At 42.1% G+C, this 18,481-nt stretch overlaps 2 protein-coding genes across 3 annotated transcripts; both read left to right on the forward strand.

Annotated features, from left to right (window-relative positions):
- Positions 1-4,620: 4,620 nt before the first annotated feature.
- Positions 4,621-11,438, forward strand: LOC310863375 (cyclin-L1-like). 2 transcript variants are annotated; one of them, XR_014569659.1, is made up of 10 exons: positions 4,621-4,849; positions 5,864-5,938; positions 6,085-6,194; positions 6,489-6,612; positions 7,015-7,079; positions 7,263-7,362; positions 7,588-7,832; positions 9,117-9,207; positions 9,349-9,414; positions 11,124-11,198. XR_014569659.1 is itself a non-coding variant. In XM_083771670.1 (10 exons), the coding sequence occupies exons 1-10, from the start codon at positions 4,640-4,642 to the stop codon at positions 11,275-11,277; spliced, it is 1,233 nt and encodes a 410-aa protein (XP_083627796.1). In that variant the 5' UTR covers positions 4,621-4,639; the 3' UTR covers positions 11,278-11,438. The 2 variants fall into 2 exon arrangements, 1 of the variants encoding a protein (XP_083627796.1); XM_083771670.1 differs by having other exon boundaries at positions 7,588-7,825; positions 11,124-11,438.
- Positions 11,439-12,737: 1,299 nt separating this feature from the next.
- ora3.1 (olfactory receptor class A related 3, tandem duplicate 1) lies at positions 12,738-18,021 on the forward strand (the record flags this gene model as incomplete). The annotated part of the gene is made up of 4 exons (XM_083771027.1): positions 12,738-13,518; positions 16,498-16,761; positions 17,279-17,524; positions 17,809-18,021. Exons 1-4 carry the CDS (start codon positions 13,222-13,224, stop codon positions 18,019-18,021), a joined length of 1,020 nt encoding a protein of 339 aa, XP_083627153.1. The 5' UTR covers positions 12,738-13,221.
- Between the last annotated feature and the right edge of the window lie 460 nt (positions 18,022-18,481).

Consider the following 18,481-nt stretch of genomic DNA (forward strand, 5'->3'; position numbering starts at 1 on the left):
CTGTATATATAATTTTTGTATTTGATGAATCCAGTAACTGTAATTCCCTTTTTCTACGTGGTCCATTATTTGTAGAAATAGTCTTTACTTCTGAGAAATTAATGCAAATCCCCAATACGTCTATGACACATTTGTCTTCTAACAACTGTATGTCAGGTATCCTGGTGAAATTAAACTTAGGTTTCAAAATTTCCACATCTCTATCAAATACAATAATTTCTGTCCTTGATTTCAGTATAATTTCAAATTTTTCGCGGTCCGTAGAATATTTTGCATTTATTTCTTTAAATTGTCCGTCAGTGATGAAATAACAGCACATACGTGTATGACTAGCTCTAAATGATGACGTAAGAAATACGTGTATGACCAGCTCTAAATGATGACGTAAGAGATATGGTCATTTCGTCATCATTGGTCCAGCAATACGGGCACAGATTTGATGTTTTTCTGGGGGGGTCCTGAAATGGCGGAACGGCTGTCACGACAAATGGACCAGGCCGATCACATTACTTGCGCGCTCTGCTTGCGCAAGTAATTACCAAAGTAGGCTTTCTAATGACACAACTCGCCTTTGTTTTTATGTGTAGCAAAAACGTTCTTTTTATTTACGCCAAAGAGTAGAGGCTGGTCTGCATTCATGCGAGCGGGGAAGTTTAGAGTAACATAGCTCTAAATGAAACGCATTAGAGCTATGGACCAGAGCTAGTAGTCATAGCACTTCATGGTATATGCATAGTTTATATAGTTTCATTATAGATATATTAAACAGAGAGGACTGGAGTCAATTGGGTTATATTATGTTTAACACTAATTTGAAGCTGTCAAAATCTGACAGACTTCTGGCGGCCATGGCCACGCCCACCTTTTGGTAACGCCCACTTTCGGCCAAGCCCACAAAAAGGACCCCCCATGTAATTTGCCAGGCAGGCTCCACTCTCAGACAGATATTTGGCTCCGTCTTATGAGCTAATTTAGAATTTCCTGTCTGAGAGCTAGCTAATTTAAGACATCCGGTTGCCTTCAGAATAAAATAAGGTTATTTAATTTGTTAATTAAATAATTGTCAATGCCCCAAGGCACAGCACTTTTTTGAGCGTTGACCTCAGTAGAAGGTCTGCTGCCGTGAATTTTACACCTCTCCCACTTAGCGGAGAGTGGGGTGTGGTACAGGACATCTCCCCGAACGCGTGGGTATACTGCATCTACAAGTAGTACAAGATAAATTGAAACCATTGACACCTACTTCGATGGTTCAGTTGTCATCTATGCCGGGGAATTTAGCAGCTCTCATTCAAGCGTTTTTTCAAAATCCAGGTCACACATTTGATTGCAAAACAATCTGTGGTGTCACTCAACAACTAGTGAATAGCATCTTACTTGGCCTTAGGAATGCACAATGACCCATTAGATTTTATACACAAACTAGTAGTTTGGTTGAGTATGTGTGGTGTCCACACAGTTGTTCAAGCAAAACATACAGACATCTGTACATTCTGTGCCTGGACAGTTGAAAGCAATTAACAGAACAATAACGGAGGACAATTTGGAAGAAGATGATGATGATGTGGTTTTATGCAATGAAAGTCTAAATGACAATATGTGTGAAGCTATACCATTACCAATTCTAACATTTCTACAACAGACATCTGCTATCAAAAAATTTCACACACGGCTTGAAGAAGCAGCAGCTTGAGAAATTCAATCTAGCCAACACATCAGTGTCATTAGTGTCTCAGAAATGTTCTAGGACAGAAGAATGCACCATATTAAACAGCTTTGTAGAATACACACTTCGGTCTCCTTTCCTTGGAGATGACCTGCTTTGCCTGAAAAGTCTTAGTCTGTATAGTTGTACTCAATGTGGTGACAAGGCCTTACCATCTACAAAGAACATGTCACAATTCATAGTGCAGCCACTTGACGTGTCACAAAAAGGCATCTTAGACACTATTGCACAAATATTACCTGCTCAATCTGAACAATGTGAAACATGTCAGCAGGAAAAGAGCTTATCAACATATGAAGTAATTAACAGCCCACAGACCTTACTTCTCCTGTTAAGAGCTGGCACAAAAATTCCAAAAACGTTCAATTTATCCTGTCTGTACCACCAAAATGAGTATGCTTTGACCAGTATGTGTGTATTTTTCGACAGGCCACCATATGCGTCATTGTACATCCTTAAAGATCATAAATGGCATATCTGGACAAATGAATCGAATGACACAGCAGGCTATACCTTTGATGCAAAGAACATCCGCTCGACAGCACACAAAGACAGTAGTCACAAGTAGTTTCTATGTCGTGTCATACGAGAAAATAAACAGTCGAGAAATAATCAAGTTTCGTCAGGACAAACAAATGCATAAATGCACAGACAGATGCAATCAACGCACACAAGTGACACCCATTCCAAAGCTAGAGGTAACTCCTTGACCTGACTTAGCTTGCGTAGAGAAAGTGATTTCATGTCAATGCCCCAAGGCACAGCACTTTTTTGAGCGTTGACCCCAGTAGAAGGTCTGCTGCTGTGAATTTTACACCTCTCCCGCTTAGCGGAGAGTGTGGTGTGGTAGAGGACATCTCCCCGAACGTGTGGGTATGTCCAGATAGTTGCCTCGCGGAGGCCTCTTTGTCCAGTGTCCATTCTGGGTCCGGAAACGGTACTTTTTGTCAGCATTGACCCCAGTAGAAGGTCTGCTGCTGTGAATTTTACACCTCTCCCGCTTAGCGGAGAGTGTGGTGTGGTAGAGGACATCTCCCCGAACGTGTGGGTATGTCCAGATAGTTGCCTCGCGGAGGCCTCTTTGTCCAGTGTCCATTCTGGGTCCGGAAACGGTACTTTTTTCAGCGTTGACCACAGTAGAAGGTCTGCTGCTGTGAATTCTACACCTCTCCCGCTTAGCGGAGAGTGGGGTGTGGTACAGGACATCTCCCCGAACGCGTGGGTATGTCCAGATAGTTGCCTCGCGGAGCCGTCTTTTGTCCAGTGTCCATTCTGGGTCCGGAAACGGTACTTTTTGTCAGCCTTGACCCCAGTAGAAGGTCTGCTGCTGTGAATTTTACACCTCTCCCGCTTAGCGGAGAGTGTGGTGTGGTAGAGGACATCTCCCCGAACGTGTGGGTATGTCCAGATAGTTGCCTCGCGGAGGCCTCTTTGTCCAGTGTCCATTCTGGGTCCGGAAACGGTACTTTTTGTCAGCATTGACCCCAGTAGAAGGTCTGCTGCTGTGAATTTTACACCTCTCCCGCTTAGCGGAGAATGGGGTGTGGTACAGGACATCTCCCCGAACGCGTGGGTATGTCCAGATAGTTGCCTCGCGGAGCCGTCTTTTGTCCAGTGTCCATTCTGGGTCCGGAAACTGTACTTTTTGTCAGCCTTGACCCCAGTAGAAGGTCTGCTGCTGTGAATTTTACACCTCTCCCGCTTAGCGGAGAGTGTGGTGTGGTAGAGGACATCTCCCCGAACGTGTGGGTATGTCCAGATAGTTGCCTCGCGGAGGCCTCTTTGTCCAGTGTCCATTCTGGGTCCGGAAACGGTACTTTTTGTCAGCATTGACCCCAGTAGAAGGTCTGCTGCTGTGAATTTTACACCTCTCCCGCTTAGCGGAGAGTGTGGTGTGGTAGAGGACATCTCCCCGAACGTGTGGGTATGTCCAGATAGTTGCCTCGCGGAGGCCTCTTTGTCCAGTGTCCATTCTGGGTCCGGAAACGGTACTTTTTTCAGCGTTGACCACAGTAGAAGGTCTGCTGCTGTGAATTTTACACCTCTCCCGCTTAGCGGAGAGTGGGGTGTGGTACAGGACATCTCCCCGAACGCGTGGGTATGTCCAGATAGTTGCCTCGTGGAGCCGTCTTTTGTCCAGTGTCCATTCTGGGTCCGGAAACGGTACTTTTTGTCAGCCTTGACCCCAGTAGAAGGTCTGCTGCTGTGAATTTTACACCTCTCCCGCTTAGCGGAGAGTGGGGTGTGGTATAGGACATCTCCCCGAACGCGTGGGTATGTCCAGATAGTTGCCTTGCGGAGCCGTCTTTTGTCCAGTGTCCACTTTATAAAGTCCATGCACTCCAGTGAATAGCATTTATCCATTTAGATAACTTTATTATTATTATTATAAGGATTTAATTACTTATTCTTACACAGAAACATAATGTGTGTCTTATAGCATCATATAGCATCATTTAAATGCTTAATTTGTAGTTTTAATGTGCAAATTAAACTTTTTTTCAATACTCTAGAGGGTACTCTTATTTTGAAGAGATCGTCCACCGGAAGTCTTAAATTAGCTCACTAGATTAGCTCACTAGACGCTGCCGGGAGAAGGTCACATCTTTGAACACCTGACAGCTCTACAGCTGGTCAGGTCTCTAGACCTGATGTAGAGTGGGGGTTTTAACCCAGCTCATGTGGGTGTGAAAGGCTGTCGATGTGGCAGACACAGTCTAATATTTCCTGAATAGAATGTGTATTAATTAATTAACTTGGTAGTTTAGTGGGCAGTAGTAGTCGTACCCAAGACCAACCAGTGAGAGGCAGCAATGTGCCATATCATAGTCTGTCTGCCGCAAAAGTCAAAAGAAGAAGAAAGAAAGACTGGTACGACGTAGGTTTTACGACAGTGGAGTATTATTAGCTATCATGGCGCCCGGAGATGCAGAGGGGATTCTTATAGGAAATAAGGTATATTCCGAAGTTCACCTGACTTTAGGTGGCTGCCAGTTACCTCCTGAACGTCTGCAGAAAAGCCCCTCTGCTGAACATGGGCTGGCGGCCGACAAGGAGGAGCAGCTCAGGCTGCGGGGCTGCGAGATGATCCAGGCAGCAGGCATACTGCTGAGACTCCCACAGGTTGGTTAGCCACGTGAGCTAATGCTAGCATAACTTTTATGGTTTAAATCATGAATGATACGTGTATTGGCCAGGCATTGATATAGAGACCGGGCATTGGCTACTTATTTACACATCGTGGTTACAAAAAAGAACACCTAAAGTTATCAAGCAAGCAATTAAATAGAAGATGTGGCCACTAACGTAACCATCAGTATGTTATCCAGAGCTACTCAGTGGCATGAATGAACCCTGGTCAATTGTTGAAGCCAGTCGTTAGAAAAAGCACTGTCACACGCATGGACCTGTAGCTGGTAGTGAGCTTAAAAACATTGCTTAGAATAAGTACATTTTATCATTTCATCAATGTTTGTAAGTACGTAGTAAGGGAAAGTTAATATGTAGGGCAATGTAAGAGCCAGGATAGCTGCTTTCATTCAAGAATGATTGATTGAAATATGTATTAACAGTTTGCAAAATTACAGTACATTTCAAGCACAAACTCAATACAAAGACTGTTAACTGTGAGTGAACGACCCAATTAAGTATTACACTGGTTTACAAGAGGGTCCACCATGTTCAATTCATCAAAACATTTAGAGACGTACAAATAGACACTTCTATATAGTTAAAGAACAGAACAGGAATTCATCATAAAGGAAGCAAAAAGGGAAAAGAAACATACAGTGAGGGGGAAAATGGGGGGGGGGTGATTCAGATTTTACGGGGCCAGTTTCGAATTGCAACCGTCCGTAGGTGCCCTTTGAGAGCGGTTTTGAAGGAGTCAAGGGATTCACATGTCTTAATGACTGTTGGTAGGGCGTTCCACATTTTTGTGGCATAGGAGTGAAAATAATGTAGTCCCTTGTTTGTGCCGAATCTGGGTTGTACATGGTTTGTTGCACTCCCTCTGATATTGTGGGTGCCTGTAGAGCTCTAATATTGAGTGAATAAATATCTCACATTTACTTACTAAATAATTTGCTATTTTCTGTGACAATAACACTGTTATTATCCTTGATTGTATTTCTCCAGGTAGCCATGGCCACTGGACAGATTCTCTTCCACAGGTTCTACTATTGCAAGTCATTTGTTCGACACTGTGCGGAGGTAGGCTACGTTATTATCATTGCTAGTTCCCACACAACTCGTATAAATGAAAATGGGCTAATGAAAATGTTGATAAGTTTAAGTAAGTATGTATGTGCATAATTAGTAGTGTCTTCCTGGTGTTCATGTACACTTGTAATTTCCAGCTGGTTGCCATGGCATGCGTCCACCTGGCCTCAAAGATAGAGGAGGAGCCACGCAGGGTGCGGGATGTCTTGAACGTCTTTCACCATCTTAAGTACCACAAAAGGGGAAAGTAAGGCATCCTCCTGTTGACATTTTTGTAACAAAACAACTTGAAACGCTATTTCTGCTTACCTCCAAACCAGGGTGTCTTTAAAAAGTGTGGTCTCACTGGTCTGTTTGAAAGAACTGCCCCCCACCTCACTCTTATTCCCCAGTGAATCGGCTACATTCCTGTTTGTGTCAAGCCTAACTCATGCTTTGTCGTACAATGGTGTCATTAACCAAAAATACAGATTTTCAAGTAAAAAAAAAAACAGGATACGTTGCATGTAAGTCAGATGGTCTTTTGTTGTTTGGTCGATAGAGTTCTGTGTCCTTCCTTGTCCCTGGATGCTGCCTACATCAACATGAAAGCAAAGGTCATCAAAGCAGAGAGAAGACTTCTAAAGGAGCTGGGCTTCTGTGTGCATGTCAAACATCCCCACAAGGTAAGCTTTAGCAGCAGCAACATCTAGTATCCTGTCTTCTGTCTCTTGGCAACACGGGTGCATTACTTAGTTTAGACAGTTTTTGGTTTAGACTAGTCATTGGTTAGACCAGTCATTAGTCCTACAACTACAACCTATCTCAAACCCTCACCCTAAACCTAACCTCCCACGGGGCAGCACACCTAAACCTAACCTTAACCCATGTCTAACCAATGACTAGTCTAAACTAAGTATGCACCCCGGCATCACACAATTTGACCATGTTCATTTAAGATGTATTCACTTATCGTCTTGTGTCATAAAAGTATTTGTATTTTGACATGAGCTTCCATGCTGGCAATATTGATTTGAATTGTGAGATTACTAAACTGGTTCCTTATTGGTCTCTGTCCTTTGTCACAGATAATAGTCATGTACCTTCAGGTGCTGGAGTGTGAAAAGAATACAAAGCTGGTGCAGATGGCTTGGTAGGCACTTGAATATCTCTTATAGCATGTCTGTGTGTTTTCTGTTTCTCATGAAATTATCATCTGAAAAGGTCTTTAATTATGTGTAGTAGTCTCATTGCAATAACGTAATATATAAGAATCAAATTTACTGCTAGATTTACGTTTACTCATGTTTTCTTATCTGTTGCCTTTGCCGCTTAGGAACTACATGAATGATAGCTTGAGAACAGATGTGTTTTTGAGGTTCAGCAGCGAGACGGTGGCCTGTGCTTGTATCTACCTGTCAACCAGATTATTACAGGTTTGTCGTTACCAGTCCATCATCCATCAAGATATTGTTAACTCCACATGCTTAACTCAGCTGAACATCAGTGACCCAAAATGCCTATTTAACTATATTACAGTGACATACTTTGCGTTTGAAGTTGCCCCGGGTGGAACACAGTGATTGATTGTTCCACACAAACACTGCTGTTATATGATGGTCATTACATGCGTAAACTGACACATTGATCTGTTCCTACAGATTCCCCTCCCAGATCAGCCACCCTGGTTCCAGTTATTTGGGGCATTAGAAGAGGACCTGAAGGAGATCTGTCTGAGGATTCTGAGGCTCTATTCCCTCCCGCAAGTCTCCTTCTCTAGTTTACTGCGCCATGTGGACCAGTGTCGTCAGGCTCTGGATGAGGCCAAAGCCAAACTAGGACCCATTGGAACCCCAACTTTAGAGCCGCCAACCTGTTTTTCCCCATCATCTAAAGCAGGTGAATTGTTAGTTAAACATCTTTGTTCTTTGCCTTTTTTTTGCAGCAGCACAGTTCATGTCAAGAGAAGCAGTGTCTGATAAGAAAATATATCTATGTATTAACTGTAGAGCAGAGCCCTGCACAGGCCCAAAACTTCAACCTGAGCCTGGCCCTGGTCCGTGGAGTTCAAGCCGGGGTCGGCCCCAACCCTACGAGGGTCTGCAATTTATTAACTCAAGCTCGACTCGAGACTTGACATAGTCATTTTAATCTCTCTGAAGTGTGTTTACTTGCACTGAAACGTATTAAACATAATTACAAGAAATACATACTAGGCTCAATGAATAAAGCTTTTTTTTCTTCTTGTAAACTGTGAAGAATTATCTTTCAAACGTAGAAAGAAAGAAGTAAATATCCATGGAACAGTTGTGTAAGCATAGGCTACATATTTAATAGGCAGCTTCTATTATAGTGAGCCCAATAGTGTACAATCCTCATTCATGTCACAAGCGCTGTGCATTGCATCGCCAAGTGGTCCAGGCGCATGCCACATATAGGCTATGGCCTGACAGCGTGTCGCGTCTTCGAGTCCTGTTCACGAAGACCTTTGCTGCATGTCTCTCCCCTTCTCTCGCCCTCTTCACTTGATACTATCAGTGAAGGCGGAAGGGCCAAAAACAAATCTTTAAAAAAAAAGAACTTCAGGCTCAGATCTTCAGAGGCTAACGTAATTAACTTAACATAACTAACGCAACTTGGACTCACTGAATTCCTCCTTTCATTGTCAATTTAAGGAGCGCCATGAGAGAGAGCTTCAATTTATGGGTAAATACTGTTGCTCGATGGTTGACGAGAGTTACTCAGGATCAATCTGAGACATGCCCAACCTAAAGTATCAATAAAAATCATTGGATTGTGGCGAGGCCCTCCGGGGCTTGTTGTGCTTGCAGAGCTCTACTGTATAGGGCTTGTAATTAACAACCTGCCAAATGCTGTTTGTTGGGTGATGCTGTGAGGTTACTAGCTAATCTGGCGTAATGAATCAAGCTTATGTGAAGTGGGCTGAAGCCATAACAGGACACAGTACCCCCAGTCCTACAATTTTCAGGAACATAGTGATAGTGCTGTGATTGTGTAATTCAACCATTGGCTTGCTCTGACACTTGATCTAGTACCCACATTGGCTTGTAATCCAAAACGTTAAGGCGTGCCTGCCTGCATATCTGTTTGCACCTTTTCTGCCTCTTTATCCCTGAACTGCATATTGATAGAGCATGGATTTAAGCCTTTTTTTCTTTTTTCTTTTCAGTGTCACCTGCTGTATCACATCCTATTCAGGAGTGTCCTCTGTCTCAAGTTGCTCTCAGGAACGTCTGCCGAAAACTCAGTAATGGAGACGGGTATGTTTGCTTCTTTCTATATTGGTTGGAGGCATTTGATGAAAATACATTTCAGCCATCAGCCCCAACATGCTTTGCACATAATGGTTGTGATTATGATGATTGTTGATTTTTTAATTTTCCTCCACACCACCCATTCAGAAAGACCAGGAAGAGTCGAAGTGCTGAGAGGAGGGAGAGTCATTCCAACACCCCTCCTAAACGCAGGTAATGGAGATCAGTGCATGTGTAAAATATTCCTAGTTTTTGCTAATTTGGGGTTCTTCTACCAAAGAATTTTTAATTTGAACTCTCATATTTTCTCCTCACCTGCCATGTTTTCTCACTCCAAATTAAAACCAGGAATTACAAGGCAAGAAAAATGACATACCAAGGTCATTGCTTTGATCTGACTCCTGAAAAGGAAATCTGCATTGAAGTGATATCTTATAATATTGTATAAAGAACCAAAGTTCTCCATGGCAAGTAATTTGGCGATTCTATTAAGCTGTGATCAAAGAACAATATGAACCACATTTTTACAAACGTAGACAAAAAAAGAAGTCATGACAAGAGAGCTTGTGTTGTTACAGTGCTATATCCTTACCATGGTTGCTAGGCAACGCCTTGCTCAGCCTCTCCTGGACCTGTTTTGCTGTGCGCAGCCATTCACTTCCTGTTACGTCAAGGACTGTCTAAAGCGGACGAGACTTGAAGACAACATGGCGTCGTACGGGCGACGCCATGTTGCTCCATGGTGCTCCATGGAAGGAAAGAAACATGCGCTGTTGAGACCAAGGAAGCTGAACGTGGAAGTTTTGGCTGCATATATCCCATTGTGCATGTTTCTTTCCTTCCATGGAGCACCATGGCGTTGCCCGTACGACGCCATGTTGTCTTCGCGTCTCGTCCTCTTTAGACAGTTCTTGGTTTACGTCAAGGAAGCTTTGAGAAGGAAGAGAGGTGGTCACGTGACTGGGCTGCGCCATGACACTTTCATGGACGCTTTCATGGGAGCCAAACTACCCGGAAGTTTGTCAGAATGCACTGGAGTCAATGAGAGCTCAGTGACCAGTTCATGAACAAACATTATTTATAAATGACTGAGACCTTTTGTAAAGTAATCACTTCTGGAAAATAACAGAAGACCTGTAACACATTATTGTCTGCTGTGTTGCTTTTCGATGTATACCCTCTGTTAATTTTTATAGAGGTATGGTATCTGAAGAGCACAAAGTACCTTTCTGAACGTACAAAGTATCGCAAGACTTCCCACCATTTCCTGTCTGGCAGCCAAATCTTGCGATACTTAGGAGCCAGAAACGATACCTGCTGCTGTTTAGATCCTCAGATCAAATTATATACTATGCACTCTGTGCACATCAAAAAGTAAGTGATTACTCCCGACAAACTTCCTTATTTCTCTGAATTCCACAGAAATGGAAGTATGGGGGTTTTCTCCCTCATCTGCTTGGCACTCTGCGGGGCGGCGGTGGCTCAGGGGTAGAGTGCCTGGATGGTAACCGTAAGGTTGCCAGTTCGAACCCGGGCTTCCCCACAGTTACTGTCGAAGTGTCCTTGAGCAAGACACTGAACCCCTAATTGCTCCCGATGTGCTAGTTGGTGCCTTGCATGGTTTCCGCTGCCATCGGTGTATGAATGGGTGAATGTAATGCACAATCTCTGTAAAGCGCCTTGGATAAAGGCGCTATATAAATGCACCATTTACCATTTACCACTCTTTATTCTGAAAAAAATCCCCAGTAATATGTGTTAATTGCTGCCAAAAATAGCTTTTGAATAGAGAAAATCTGAACATTAATTGAGTGTTTTTGTTTTTACCTTAACTTTTAAAACACATTTTGAAAAATAGCATGGAGGTACCAGCTGGACAATGACTGACACAAATCTACTTGCACTCCTTTTTCCTCTTTCAGGCGCAGTCGCAGTGTCTCTTCTCCTTCCCGTTCGAAAAAACACAGAGACAGAGAGAGAGACCGAGAAAGGAACCGAGCCAGAGACAGAGAGCGTAAAGAACGCGACAGGGATCGGGGAAGAGAAAGGAGAGATGAGTACTCGCGCAGAAGATGATTTATCACCATAGAAATTATCATGGACCAAGCAAAGGCTTTTCAAAATGGTTTATTACTTTTGTAAATTTTTTATGTTTTTTATTTTGGAAAACTGCCCCAAGATCACACATGCAAACTAAATGCAAATTTGTTTTTGTATTAAAATGGCTTTAGATTATATCCTACTTGTGTTTTTTTCCCCCTTTTCTAAAATGTTAATATTTGATTTTGGTTTCCCTACCATAGGGTCAAGGGCAAGGCCCATTTTGGTTTGCAGACCCATCTTTTTTTAGGTTGTGAGGAAATAAACCTACCGGTTAAAATGACCCGTACACTTACATGTTTCGGTCAATAGACCTTCAGGCATCTCAAATGCTGATCAGGTGTGCATAAGACTTTTGTAAGTATATATTTTTAACTAAATTCATAGCAAAGTGAGCTTAAAGATCGTCTAGTTTCATTCTTTTCTAAATTAGTGCATAAGTGGTTAATTCATTATTTGTTTTTAGTACTTTTTGATCCCGGGGAGACAATAAATGTATCTTTTGGCTCTCAAGCTCAAAAGGCTTGGGAACCCTTGACTTGAGGTTTGCAGTGACGTAAATGAGTAAAATGTCAGTAACATTTGCAGAAAGATGACAAAATGAAGTATGGTACACTGGTTCTACAACAATTTAAAACGAATGGAACCAAAGGGGGAAATGTATACAGAGGATTTTACTATATTACCTGATGGAGCAGCAGGGAAAGGTTAGTGTAAGAATTGGGTGATCTTTGACTGATGTGCATACATGCATAACATTCTGTTTGTATTTACTGTTAACCTGCGCCTAACACAAAAACATGTAGGTACATGCACTCACGGGCAAACAGGATTGCACTTCCCTGGGGATGTCATCATGGCTCTAATGAATAGAACTGCAAAGGAAGCCTCTTTCAATAAGGCTAACATAATTAATCTCTTGTGTTTTATTACCATGCACCTTGAGTTCCAAGTGCTGCAGTAAAGTCCTGCCAGTGGAAGTCTACTTGATAGTCAAAGCAAAATCACAAGAAAAAGTCCTCCTTTGGGTAGCTTTACCTATAATAATAATAATACATAATTAATCATCAGCTAATATACGATTAGTAATGTTTTAAATCTGCAAAGTAAAGTTGTTAAATTAATTGTACAATACAATATTCGCCTTGAGTTGTGGAGTACTCGAAGGTAACTTGTCAACCTATCTTCATATAATTGGTCCCTACTAGGAGGGCTTGTGGGCAGACAGAAACCCGTCTTCCAGTGTCGTCATCGATGGGGAATCTAAGCTAATAGAAATTCAAATTAGAAAAAAAAATGGAATTAAAAAAAAACTTATTTTGAAAATAAAATAAAAATCTGCCTAAAGATGATGTCACTGGATGAGGGGTTTCTGCACTACCCACAGTCCTCATGAGACATACCAAATAGATTATTTTTTGCTATTTTATCATGAACATTAGTGAGGACCAATTATATGAAGATAGGTTTCAAAGTGGTGATGTCGTCCTTTAAACGATTACTTTAAATAAAAGTACCTCAATTATACTTTACAGTACTTGAATGTACTTAGTTACTTTACACCACTGAGGGTGCTTTGTAATGCTCCCCCTTCCTGTGTGTATTCAATATTATCTACAGGACTGTTACCAAAGCATGCTGGAAAAGCTGCTTGGCTGTCAGTTCAGGGCAGGTGCTGACGTCGTCTTCTCAATCTTCTGAGACGTAAGAGAAGGAAGGAGCATCCAAGTCATATAAAGAAAATACAGGCTTAATTTGCAGGTATCTAATAACGGACTATTGACTTTTGGGAATATGAAATCACGGAGGATGGACAATCGTGAGGAACAACAAAATGAAGATGGAGAGTAATATGATGGCAATGATTTAGCTTTTTAATTGTTTTGCAAAATAAGGTGTATTGTTCATGTTCTTGCTCAAATGGATAGCTCTCATCAAAGCTCTCATCATCATCCTCCTGGAGATGCAGTCGAAGACCTTGTGGGGATGGGACTCCGTGTCTCTGTGTCCCCTGCACAAACGTCTTTCTACATCATTCTCGTACTGCTGGGCATTATTGGAAATGCCACTGTGGTTGGGGTGATTGGCGAGAGTGTGCTCAAGGACCCCAGTGGGGGACGTAACTCAGACATCATTCTAATCAACATGGCCATGTCCAACCTGCTAGTGTCTGTGGTGAGGAATGCACTCCAGGTCATCACAGATTTGGGACTGGAGGTAAGCTACTGTTTGTTGGCTATGAAACAAACAAAATGGAGTTAGGTTAATGGGACAGAATAGAATGATAATGAGGAGTGATTTGCAGTCTTGTATTGTGCCAGTGACCTGTATTCATATCCATGCAAAAATGGCATGTTACCACTCTGTAAACTTAAGAAATGTTTATTAAAATAATTAAAGCACTTATTCACACATCAAAGCAACAAAAGCCATTTAAACCAGATAGGTTACAGATGCCCCTGTATTGGGAAATGAGTGGGCATTTTTTTTTTTTTACCTTTATTTAACCAGTAAAAACCACATTGAGACTGAAGTCTCTTTTACAAGTGTGAACTGGCCAGAACAATAGACAAAATAAGTGACACAACTCTGCCAATAACAAAAAGATAACAACAAAAAACAGGACATACAATGCTCATAAATACAGTACCCACTACCAAAGAAGCTAAAAGGGAGAACAGGAACGCGACCAATAAGGACTAAAAAATCTAAGCAACGGGAATTGCTAGTTGACTAAAAAAGCAAGCAGACAGTTGCTATACATCAAAGCAGGAGCAGTGTATGGGAAGTGTGCCCATGGCAATCCATTTAAAGCTCACTAGGGGAATCACAGCAGCCAGTTTGAGTCTGGACTGTAGGTCATTCCAAGACCAGGGTCCGAAATAAGCAATGCTTTTTTTCCCAGCCTCAGATTTTGTTGGGGGCACGACATAGCGTAACCAACCATTTGATCTGAGGTTGAGAGAGTTTTGGACAAGTCCAAATTTAGAACCAATGTAACGTGGGAGGTTACCAAGAATGGCTTTATAAATGAGAGTATACCAATGTAGCAACCTGCGAGACGTTAAGGAATACCAACCCACAAGGGCGTACAGAGTACAGTGATGAGTCCTATAGGGGGAATTGGTTATAAACCTCAATGCAGCATGAAACAGGGGGTCAAGTTTGCTCAGAGTTGAGGAACTAGCAAAGCGGTAGACAGTATCTCCATAATCAAGCTGCGACATGAAAAGGCCTGTAACCAGCTTTTTGCGAGAAGCATTAGAAAAGCAGGACTTCATTCTGTAGAAGAAGCTCAGTGTGAACTTAAGCTTTTTTGCCAAGGTGTCAATGTGGTGTTTGAAGTTTAACTTGTTGTCCAACCAAATCCCAAGATATTTATACAACTCAACCCATTCGATGGATACTCCATCCAGAGTGGTGATATTTGAGGGGACATTGACTAGGCTATTTGGAGAAAATAGCATGGCCTTGGTTTTGTGGCCGTTTAATAGCAATTTGCTGTTTAGCAGTTCATGCTGCAAGGAGACAAAGTCAGAGGCCAAGTTTGACACTGCCACATCAAGTGAGGGGGCACAGGAATACAGAATTGTGTCATCTGCATACATATGATACCTACTATGCTTGGATTGACTACAAATATGGTTCACATACAGCAGAAAAAGCAAAGGTCCTAGAACAGCAGAAAAAGCAAAGGTCCTAGAATGGAACCTTGAGGGACTCCTTTCTCTAGGGTGATAGAGTCAGACAGTGTGTCACCAAATTGAACACACTGTGTGCGGCCAAATAAGTAGCTTTTAAACCAGCCTAGCACATTATGGCGAAAACCAGTATTCGAGAGGACATTTAGCAAGACATGATGGTCCACGGTGTCAAATGCCTTGCTAAGATCAATGAATAAGGCTGCACAGAACGATTTTGAGCCCAGGGCATCCCTGATGTCATCCATGACATTAAGGCATGCTGTCACAGTACTATGTTTTGCCCTGAAGCCAGACTGCATTGGGTTTAGAATCGTATGTGCATCAAGAAAGAGTTTAACCTGAGTCGATACTTGGCCCTCCAAAATCTTAGCCAAGGCTGAGAGGTTGGAGATAGGCCTGTAGTTATTGACGTCACAGGGGTCGCCAGCCTTGAGAAGTGGTGAAACATGAGCCTGTTTCCACACTTCTGGTAAACTCTGAGTAGTTAAAGAGAGATTAAAAATGTCAGTGATCGGTTGTGCAATCACCAAGGCCGAAATTCTTAGAAAATAAGGGTCGAGACCATCTGGACCAGAGGACTTTTTTGGGTCAAGTGTGGACAGGGCACGCAACACATCTGAAACTAGAATAGGAGAGAAGTCAAAATCAAAATCAACAGGTGAGCCAGTATTCACATGGGCGCCTTGATGAGGGACTCCGGCATTTTGCTCGTCAAAAAGATGACCAGCCCTTTTAAAATGAGCATTAAATGCATTTGACATAGATTTTTTGTCAGAAATAAATGAGTCTCCAACACGAACTTTTGGCGGGGGGCCAGCAGCACCTTTCTGCTGAAGTGTTTTGACTACTCTCCAGAAGCATTATACAACCATGCATACCAGCTAAGTGGCCTTGTAATTAGCGTGTCCGCCCTGAGACTGGGAGGTTGGAGTTCGATCCCGGTTGCATCGGGGTCCCTGCGACATAGCGTCATGTCCAGGGGGTGTACTTGTAAATCAATCTGCCTCATACAGAAACAGGAGATAGGCTTCTGCCTATGGGCCTCATGACTCGGCAAGGCTTACTTATACAAAGGGGTTGTCACAAAATCAGTTTGGGTACCGCTGTTCTACACAATGAAAAATCATCAGTGTTCATTTAGCTCTTGAGCACTGCTGTGCATTTAACCACTTTAACCATAGAGTCCCTATTTTGGTCATTGCAGGCACACATTTAAAAATAGGAGCTATTTAAAAAGAAACAGCTGTTCTACAAGCTCTAAATATTGCATTGCCAAAAAATTGTGAGCTTGTAGATTTTTAATCAGGCTTATGTGGTTAAACTGCCAGTGTATGGTACTTGCTTTACTTTTCCAAAATGCTGTAAATTTGTGGTAGTGACAGAGAGCTGGGGAACTTAGTAATGGCAAGTGTGAAGAGAATGTTTAATAGAATGTAATAGAATGTGTAATGTGTAATAGACAGATGCTGTCACTCACCTCTCTCCTCTTTAGCTGTACTCATCCAAGAAGTGGTGTCAAGTCCTCATGGGGGTGTGGGTATGGCTTCGCTCAGTCAATGTGTGGTCGACACTTTTCCTCAGTGCATTCCACTTCCAGACCTTAAGACGTGTGGCTCCGCCAGCAACCAGCTTTCATGGGCCTCGAAGTCCCCCCAAATCTCTGCTCTTGGGCCTGTTCCTCATCTGGGTGATCAACTACCTCTACTCCATCCCTGCTCACATATTCGCTACGAATGGAAACCAGAACAGCACAGAGGTGGGAGTCTGCTATAACATAAGTACAGTATAGGCTAATTGGAGGATTGTCTGTTCAAATTCCTTCTGTGACAAGAAAGATGGTGTTTGGAGTTTCAATCCCCTACACAGTGGGGTCATTTCTAATAAATGTAAATCACAGATTCAGATATTTTATTATTTTTTGATATTTTACCTGTTCCATTTTGAAGTGGTTTTGCATGGCACCTGAACAATTATTGAAAAAATAGAGTCTGCAACACTGGTATGAAAAACTCAGCTCCACTGGTTTATTTGATTCAACGTTTCGATCCCTTAGGATCTTCTTCAGGAATAGTGTGACAGGGAATGGGTGTGTACCTATATACAGGAAGGGGTACAACTGATTGGCTCTAACGATGGGTGGTGACTCATGCCACCTAAGCCCAAACCAATTAGCCAGTTTCCAATGTCACAATAATAATAATAAACATGACAGGTTTAAATATACACAAATACAAAAATGAACCTGAACAATTATTACCATACTTCTCTCATAGACACTAATGTTGGTGAGCAGCACCACGCGCCCCCTGTTGGGCTGTGTGTGGAACTTCCCCTCCAGCTACAGTGGCCTGGCTTATGCTACCACCTCCATGGTGATTCATGAAACAATGCCCATCATCCTGATGGTCATTACCAACCTGGGCTCCCTTCATACACTCTATTCCCATGGCAGGATGCGAAGTTCAGCACAAGATGCACCTGCCATAAAACGAGTACCGGCTGAGAGACGAGCAGCCAAGGTGAGGGGAAGGATATTGACGACATTGACTTTAAGCTAGGACAGGTTTAGGATATACACTGAAATTATGTAAAAATTCTAAGTTATAAACTACATAGGTAGATGAATATACAGATCACGTTATAGATGTGTGTATTCACTGTATTGTTATTATACTAAGATTAAATAAAAAATGCAAACAAATTACTAAATAATTTAATCAGTTATTTATTGGGGACAAAGTAAACAAAACATATTCATCAGAAAATAATCATATGCCACTCTTTTTCTCTTTTATGACTCCAGGTTATTCTTGCCCTCATCATGCTTTTCATTCTATCCTGGGGAACCAGCATTATCTCTGTCAACTATTTCAACTACAACCGTGGTTCATCAGCTGAATTCCTTCTTGTTATTGCTCGCTTTGCCAACACTATCTTTATAGCCATGTCACCCATTGTTCTAGCAGTTGGTCACCGGAGGTTGCGTACCGTCTTCAGGGCTGTAATAAATCACTGACAGCAATGTGAGTGCCTTGGATTTCTTATCATATGTGGGTTCTTTTAGCACAGGAGTCTCAGTTCAAACAATAGAGCTAAATATAAATGCTGCATTGCACATGGATTCTCTCTGTGTTTTCAGTCTCTCTCCATTGCATACCTATCAAATGAATTGCCAGATAAATCACAAAAAACTAGAACAAAAGAAGTTGATCAAAGCAGATTTGTTTTAAGTGCTGCAACAGGCCAGCAAAGGCAAAAATGTTGATCTGAGACAAGCATCTGAACGGCCAGAGGTGCCGATTTACATTCCTTTTAAATGCTTCTGTATTAAAAATGCAATATCTAAAAATAAGAAAATCTGTCATTTATTGTTTACTATTTACATTGCAACAATGACATATCGAATATAAAACTTTTGGATTTGGATTCACATAGTCACCCAGTATGTTTTGCTAGTATGAAATTCTAAATTAATT

Source organism: Protomyctophum parallelum (genome assembly GCF_964188405.1).
Source record: "Protomyctophum parallelum genome assembly, chromosome: 8".
Taxonomy (NCBI): domain Eukaryota; kingdom Metazoa; phylum Chordata; class Actinopteri; order Myctophiformes; family Myctophidae; genus Protomyctophum; species Protomyctophum parallelum.